At 54.3% G+C, this 8,651-nt stretch overlaps 1 protein-coding gene across 1 annotated transcript in view; it reads right to left on the bottom strand.

The window, feature by feature from the left end:
• ETNK2 (ethanolamine kinase 2) overlaps positions 1–5,348 on the bottom strand; it is a 9,570-nt gene extending 4,222 nt beyond the window's left edge. The window contains exons 1-4 of the mRNA XM_005430785.2: positions 5,147–5,348; positions 3,922–4,258; positions 2,807–2,944; positions 961–1,103 (exon numbers count right to left, since the gene is read on the bottom strand). Coding sequence (XP_005430842.1) covers positions 961–1,103; positions 2,807–2,944; positions 3,922–4,258; positions 5,147–5,348 — 820 coding nt within the window. The remainder of the gene's footprint in view (positions 1–960; positions 1,104–2,806; positions 2,945–3,921; positions 4,259–5,146) is intronic.
• Between the last annotated feature and the right edge of the window lie 3,303 nt (positions 5,349–8,651).

Below are 8,651 nucleotides of genomic sequence, written 5' to 3'. Positions count from 1 at the left end.
TATAATATGTATACATTTAGTATATTTATATTTATTATAATATTTATAAATATTATAACATGACATTTAAAGAAATAGAAATATATTTATATTATATTATCATTCTATTATCATATGTATAATTTTAGTATATTTATATTTATTATAATCTTTATAAATATTATAACATGATATTTCAACAAATATAAATATGTTTATATTATATTACCATTATATTATCATATGTATTAATTTATTATATTTATGTTTGTTATAATATTTATAAATATTATAGCATGATATTTCAACAAATATAAATATGTTTATATTATAGTACCATTATATTATCATATGTATAAATTTATTATATTTGTGTTTATTATAATATTTGTAAATATTATAACATTCTATTTAAACAAATATAAATATGTTTATATTATATTATCATTGTATTATCATGTTTATAAATTATATTTAATTATATTAATTATATTAATTGTATTAATTATATTAATTATATTAATTATATTATTTATGTTTATTGTAATCTTTAGAAATATGATAATATCTATCATATTTATCACATAACGATGATAAATGATATGACTGTTAAATAAAATGATTGATTGGTAATCGGATATAATTATTGTTAAATGCAATGATTGATTGGTAATTAGATATAATTGTTGTTTAATTGTAACAAGAATAATGAGAAACTATGTTTGGGGGGTTCGATGAAAAATTACAAAAATCCATGCTTGGATGAAATCAACGTACACAATAGAACAGTATAAATTTAATAATTAATATGTAGTTATATAGGGATAAAAGTATAAAAATGTGTTCGTCGTGAACGCTTGTCAGAGCCAGATTTGGGTTTGTACCGCTGACACCCAGAGCTCTTCAATAAAAGCGCCTGCACAGAATCATTCTGTGCCTGGTGACAGTGACACTGCCGAGGGACACCGCCGAGGGACAGACCTCGTGTCCTGTCGTAGATGATGTTCTTGCACAGGAGGTCGTTGTGGCACAGCACCACGGGGGACCCCAGCTGCGACAGCGTCTCCTCCATCCAGGCCAGCTCCTGCTCCAGCGCCTCGGGGCTGGGCACGTCCCGCGGGAGGCTGCCCGAGGGGACAAAAGGGACAAGGTGGCAGCAGAGGGGACAAAAGGGACAGGGTTGTGTCTCTGCTGCCCGAGGGGACAAAAGGGACAGGGTGAGTGGCAGCAGAGGGGACAAACGGGACAGGGCGGTATCACTGCTGGTCGAGGGGGGACAAAAGGGATAGGGTGGCATCGCTGCTGCTTTCGGGAGACAAAAGGGCCAGAGTGGCAGCAGAGGGGATAAACAGGACAGGGCGGCAGCAGAGGGGACAAAAGGGACGGGGTGGCATCGCTGCTGCTCTCGGGGGAACAAAAGGGACAGGGTGGCAGCAGAGGGGACAAAAGGGACGGGGTGGCATCGCTGCTGCTCCGGGGGAGCCACCCTGGGCCTCGGGGGTGGCGTTTCCCCGGTTTCCAGTGCTTCCCTGGAGGCTCGGGGGCAGAATTTCCCCAACTTCCAGTGTTTCCCTGGCTTCCAGAGCTTCCCTGGGGTCCCAGGAGCAGAATTTCCCCAAATTCCAGCACTTCCCCTGGGGCTCAGGGGCAGAATTGAGCTTCCAGCGTTTCCCTGGGGGCTCAGGGGCAGAATTTCCCCAACTTCCAGCACTTCCCTGGTTTCCAGTTCTTCTCTGGGGCCACAGGGGTAGAATTGCTCTTCCCTGGCTTCCAGCACTTCCCTTGGGGTTTTGGAGGCAGAATTTCCCCAGTTTCCAGCACTTCCCCTGGGGCCACAAGAGCAGAATTGCTCTTCCCTGATTTCCAGCATTTCCCTGGGGCTCAGGAGCAGAATTTCCCCAACTTCCAGCACTTCCCTGGGGTCACAGGAACAAAATTTTCCCAGCCTGACTTCCAGCGCTTCCCTTGGGGGCTCCGGGGCAGAATTTCCCTCTCTCACCTTCCAAACGACCCCACTAATGACACAGAGCAGGGCTAACCAGGCTGGTTTTGGGGAGGGGACCAGGTTTGGTGCCCAGGCAGCCACCCCACCTCAGCCTCAGCACATCCCTTATCCCCAAAACCCCCACGCCCGCCCCCCAAATCCACCCAGCGCTGGCTCCCCGAGCGCCCGGCGAAGCCCCCGGGGATGTTTTGGACTCTGGCAGCCCGGTGGTAACCTCAGCAGAGGTTCCAAGAAGAGAGCTCGTTAATGATTGCCTAATTGGCCTCGAGGAAGGCGCGGGGTGGGTAAAGTCTGCCCGTGGCCCGGCGGGTGCTGAGAAAATCCCGGCTGGCTCCTGATGCAGGTTAATGATTGCCCTGCCCGGGGTTCGTTCACCTCCTGCGCCTCTTGGGGCTGCCCCAGTCCTTCCCAGACACCCCAACTCCCAAACCAGCCGCCCCAAAAAGCGGGAGGGGCTGGTTGGAGGTGAGAACTGTGTGTGGTTTGATTTCTGGAGTTAATTGTCAGCTCAGCAGGGCTTGAGCTCGGGTTTATTCTGGGTTTAAATTCCCAGGAGGAGGAGGAGGATTGTTCCAGCAGTGGCAGGCTGTGGCTCCAGCTGGATCCTGCACAGACACATCCCAGAGCTCCAAAAAAGCTGAAATCCCCCCCAAAACTGGCAGCGGGAAGGGGCTGGAGCTGCTCCAGGCGCTCTGAGAGGGATCCAGCCCCAAATCCAGCCCTAAATCCCCACAGAGGCTTTACCTGGGAACCTCGGCCCCAGAGGGTGGGCAGGGGGTGCCCGAGGCAGAGCCTGGCTCTGCGGGATCCCTCTGCCTTTACCTGGCGTTGGATACCTTTGGGCTGAGCTCTGTCTTCACCAGGCTGAGGTATTTGTGCAGCTTCTGCCACAGGATGGGCCTGGGGAGGCTCCCGTTGGCGTGGATGGCGTGGACTCGGGCCATCTCCCGGGCCACCAGCCTGGCATGGAGCACAGCAGAGGGGTCAGGGGTGATCCCAAATCCTCAAAATCCCCCCCTGCGAAATCCCCCGAAGAGCTTTGGGGCTGTCTTCAGGGGGATTCCCTGAAAATCCCGCTTGAAACACAGGGTTAGCACAGCTGAGCCCGCATTCCACGTCAGGGATCGGCCTCTGAAGCATTGCAGAATTGTCATTTTCAGGGCAAATTCAGCCCTAAACTCTGCTTCCCGAGGAATTCCAGCTTCCTAGGAAACTTTAATTCCAACTTCCCAGGAAACCATAATTACAGCTTCCCAGGAAACTTTAATTCCAGCTTCCCAGAGAATCTTAATTCCAGCTTCCCAGTAAACCTTAATTCGAACTTCCCAGGAAACTTTAATTCCAGCTTCCCAGGAAACCTCTCTTCACAAAAACCTAATAAAAATTAGAAATTTGGTAGTTTTGACAACTCTGGCTGCAGTTTGTGTTAGCACAGCTGAGCCCTCATTCCACATCAGGGATCAGCCTCTGAAGCATTTCAGAATTGTCATTTTCAGGGCAAATTCAGCCCTAAACTCTGCTTCCCGAGGAATTCCAGCTTCCCAGGAAACCTTAATTCCAGCTTCCTAGGAAATTTTAATTCCAACTCCCCAGGAAACCATAATTCCAGCTTCCCAGGAAATCTTAATTCCAGCTTCCTAAGAAATCTTAATTCCAGTTTCCCAGGAAATCTTAATTCCAGATTGCCAGGAAACTTTAATTCCAGCTTCCCAGGAAACCTCTCTTCACCAAAACCTGATAAAAATCAGAAATTTGATAATTTTGACAACTCTGGCTGCAGTTTGACCCATTCACCCCCCTGACCCCCATTTACCCCAGGACTGGGCACACCACTGACCCCCACCCATGGCAGTCAGGGCAGAGCTGCAAACACAGAACAAACCCCCAGAAAACTGGGGGAAAAACTGGAGGGGCTCCCCTCAGGGTGTCCCACACACCTGAAGATGTGAGGATCCCTCACGTGGTCGGGTCCCAGCGCGATTCCTGGCAGGAATTGGTAGCAGAGCCCGTTCTGGAAGGCGCAGTAGAGGTCGGGGGCGCAGCCGTGGGCTCGGAGCACCTGGAAATTCCTCAGCTCCGTCTCCCTGTCCACCAGCAGCTCGGTTTTCCTGCCGTACACCCGCACCAGCAGCGCGTCCGCCATGCCCTCGTCCGTGTAGCAGGCCACCAGCTTGTTGGTGATGCCGTCAGTGAAGAGCTGGGTGGGCACAGACACAGCGGGGGTGACGCCTGGGTAAGGCTGGGAACAGGGGAACCCCCACGGCCGCTTCCCAACTGGTGGGGAAAAACTCGTGGAAATGGCAAAAGTGAGGAAAAGGAGTGGGGCAGCACAGCCAGGAAAGCTCCTGGGGGGGGGTGAGATGAGTTTGGGAGGACTGAGGTTCAGGGTTCTGCTGGTAGACGGGGTGGTTTGGGTGGAAATCCTGCTAATTTCACTTAGAACAGCTCAGGAAGAGCTCAGGAACAGCTCAGCATGCAGAAGGGGTGGTTTGGCTGGAAATCCTGCTAATTTCATCTAGAACACCTCAGGAACACATCAGGATCACCTCTGCAGGCAGAGGCGGTGGTTTGGGTGGAAATCCTGCTAATTCTACCAGGAACAGCTCAGAAACAGCTCAGGAACAGCTCAGGCCAGAGGTGGTGGTTTGGGTGAAAATCCTACTAATTTTACCTAGAACAGCTCAGGAACAGCTCTGCAGGCAGAAGGGGTGGTTTGGGTGAAAATCCTGCTAATTCTACCAGGAACAGCTCAGAAACAGCTCAGGAACAGCTCAGGCCAGAGGTGGTGGTTTGGGTGAAAATCCTGTTATATTCTTCACCTGGAACAGCTCAGGAAGACCTCTGCATGCAGAAGGGGTGGTTTGGGTGGAAATCTTGCTAATTCTACCAGGAACAGCTCAGGCATATCTCAGGAACAGCTCTGCAGGCAGAGGTGGTGGTTTGGGTGAAAATCCTGTAATATTTTTCACCAGGAACAGCTCAGGGATATCTCAGGGACAGCTCAGACCAGATGTGCCACCTCACGCTTGGCACAGGAGCAGCCCCGGGAACGTCTCCCCGCGGGGGAGGAGAAAAATCAGCGTCAATTGGCACGAAATTCAAAAAATAAATAATAAATAGACGACCCAACGAGGCTGAAAACAAGGCCGGAGCAAACACCACCTCCCATCCCCTCCTCCGACCCTCCCCGCGGGCCGGGGCGCTGATAGGCGGGGACGTCGCTGCTGGGGACATCTCGTGTCACCGCTCTGATGGCTCCTCGCAGATGGAAAGGGAGTTTTGTTCTCCCGGAGCTCCGCCTTGGCCGCCTGCCCGCGCACATGCCGGGGCTGCTGCCGCCCTGCGCCGGGCTCCGCGCCCCCATGCCGCCGGGATTTGGGCACCTCCGGGGCACCCCAGGGGGTTTGGGGACGTGTCGCCCCACAGGAAACCCCTGTCTTATTGTCCTTGTGCCAGTTTTGGGGTGCTGCGGCTTCCCCTGGGCAGGATTCCTTCATCCTGCTGGGTTTTTGGGCATCTCTGGGGCACCCGAGGGGATTTAGGGACGTGTCACCCCACAGGAAATCACCCCCATGTCAGCTCCAAACTGGGCACTCTGGGCTGCTGCAGGTCCCCACGGGAATGATTCCCTCATCCCACTGGGATTTTGGGCATTTCCAGGGTATTGAGGGGGTTTGGGGACGTGTCACCCCACAGAAAACCCCTGTCTTATTGTCCCTGCGCCAGTTTTGGGGTGCTGTGGCTCCCCCTGGGAAAGATTCCCTGATCCCACCAGGATTTCAGGCACCTCTGGGGCACTGAGAGGATTTGGGACTCTGTCACCCCATAGAAAACCCGTGTCCCACTGTGCCAGTTTTGGGGTGCTGCAGCTCCCTCTGGGAATGATTCCCTCATCCTGCCGGGATTTTGGGCACTTCCAGGGCACTGAGGGGGTTTAGGGCTCTGTCACCCCACAAGAAACCCCTGTCCCATTGCCCCCCAGAGTTCCAGCTCCAAACTGGGCACTCTGGGGTGCTGTGGCTCCCCGTGGGAATGATTCCCTCACCCCTGTGGGATCGAGGAGCTGGAGCAGGAGCGGGGAGCCGCGCAGCTCAGGGATGGGACGGATAATTTTAGACATCCCACTCAGCAACCCACGCTCCCCTATAGGGTTCCTATATATAGGGCTCCCCGAGCAGCCTCCCAGGGGAGACTCCAGGCACTGGAACGAGACCCTCCAAGCCAGACAGGGCTGCCTCCCCCATCCCACAGCTGGATTTGGGGTGAGCAGGGCGAGGCCGCTGCCCCTCAGCTGCAGCCGAGCCTTCTCAAGCTGCTTTTCCCCGAGCTGATAATCTGGGTTCACCCTGGGGCTCAGCTGTTTCCTCCTCTTGTCCTGCCAGGCCCCAGAGGTTGAAAATTCAGGCAGCTGAGGTGTCACACCCCGTCCATGCAGGTGTCACCATGGGCCACATGTGGGTCAGCCGCAGGTGGGCGACTCCACATGGAGTGAAATTCTCGGCGCTGCTTTGTTTTGCTGCCCCACAGCCTGGGCAGCCCTTTCCAGCAGGTTTAATGGGATTATTGAGCCTTATCCCCCCTGAATTCCAGGCCACAGACTCTGGAGACGCACACGTGGCTCCTGGGTGACCTGCAGGGACTCGCTGGCTTTGGGGGTGGCTCCCAAGGGTGGCAGTGGCTGCCTGGGGCATCCCGGTGCTGTTCCCAGTGGATCCAGGCTGCCAAATCCTTCCCTCCTGCAGCCGGGTGACAGCAGGGACAGAGGGGAGGAGTGGCACTCCATGAACTTTGCAGGGATTAAACGCAAAGCGAGTCCTGTGCCAAAGCGCTGGGGTGAGGCAGCAAAATCCAACTGCTGGTGCTTCTCCTGCCAGGAGAATCCCTCAGCATGCCCAAAACACCCCCGTGCTGCTGCCTCAGCACCCCCAGCCTGGGCTGGCCACAAGGAGGGCAAATTGTCACCAAATCTGGGCTAAAAATGTCCAACACTGCAGGGCAACCTCGCATGGCTTTGGCTCTGCGGCGCTGCCGCTGTTATCTCTGGTTGAGGGATGGATGGATGGAATCCATGGATGGATGGATGGATGGATGGATGGATGGATGGATGGATGGATGGATGGATGGATGGATGGATGGATGGATGGGTGGATGGATGGATGGATGGATGATGGACAGATGGATGGATGGGGGATGGAGGGAGGGAATCCATGGATGGATGGACGGATGGATGGAGTCCATGGATGGATGAGGGATGGATGGATGGATGGATGGATGGATGGATGGATGGATAGATGGATGGATGGACAGAGGAGTTTGTGCTTCCCTGGGAGCATGGGGGGCTGACTGAGCTGCACGGACATTCCTCGGGGATGAGGAGCAGGAGCTCTGGGAAGTGAGCACAACCAGGAGCTCACAGCAGGGCAGCCCGAGCTCCCAGATCCTTCTTGCCGCGTTCCTGAGCCCCGGGAGATTTTCCCGAGCTACCGGCACAGCCTGGTACAGCCCCTGCGAGGTGCTGGGAGCGGGGCAGTGCTCCAGGGCACCAGGCAAGGAATGGGATCGCTAATGGGAACCAGCTGAGGCCCCTGGCCCGCTCCATCCCATCCCGAGCGGCTCCTGCAAGGGGAAACGCGGGAGGAGGGAAAGCAACCGAGGGAAACGCAACGGGACTCCTGAGTTTTTTTCTTTCTTTTTTTTTTTCTTTCTTTTTTTTTTCAATTAAAAACGCACGCCCGCACACCCGAGCTGCTGAACACTGACCCCTGCGAAGCCTGGATACCGCAGAGCCGGGGTCCCTCCACAGCCACCGAGCTCTGCAAGCAGAGCGAGACATTTCCTGCCCCGGCAAATTCCAGCTCCCAGCTTCCTGCCCGCTGCCATCTGCCCTTTCAGATGGCTTTTCCTGCAGCTTCTTGTATTTAATTACACTTGGCTATTAATACATTTTTAATGACGGGAAGCGTGTGCCTTCGGAGGGGACACTCGCTCACGTGCAGACGTTTAAGGGCACGCCAGTCCCAGCCCCTCCACGCTCCGGTGCCCAGCGCCAGGGCACAGCCGAGGGCACCGGCGCCACCAGCCTGTGCCGCCCCAGCCCTGGCCGGAGCGATTCCCACGCCAGCCCAGCTCTCCCAGCAAAGCCCTGGCTGCCCCGCACAGCCGAGCCCTGACCCGTGCCAGGAGCCCGGGACTGGTGTCCAGCTCCCACCTGAACTGGGGCTCAGCCCACGCAGCCCAGGAAATGTGGGAGCCAACAAATATCCCAAACAAGAGCGGCTCCCGGACCGCCCCCGGGCGCCGGCCCCTCCGGGGGGCAGCCAGCCTGGGGACACTTTTGGTACCCACCGCCACCACTCGGTGACCACCCCAGGGGTTCCCAAACCTCGTGGGTGGGGTGCGATGGGGGTGTCATGCCTTTGCACAGCTGATGAACCCCCGGTCATGCTCTGGGTGCAGAGGGGAGACCCAGGGCTGGAAATACGGGGTGTCACATCCTCTGGGGCACGTCCCATGGTGAACCCCACAGCTCGCCCTAAGTGAACCCCACGGCGTCCCTTGGGTGAGCCCCACATTCCCCCTCGAACAGATCCGGGAGCCCGCCGGGTTAAATCCCACAGCCTCCCTATAGCCCGCAGGCTGAGCCCCACAACCCCTCTAGGCAGACCCC

This window comes from Geospiza fortis, unplaced genomic scaffold, assembly GCF_000277835.1.
Source record: "Geospiza fortis unplaced genomic scaffold, GeoFor_1.0 scaffold71, whole genome shotgun sequence".
Classification (NCBI taxonomy): domain Eukaryota; kingdom Metazoa; phylum Chordata; class Aves; order Passeriformes; family Thraupidae; genus Geospiza; species Geospiza fortis.
This window is presented reverse-complemented; position numbering and strand designations above follow the sequence as displayed.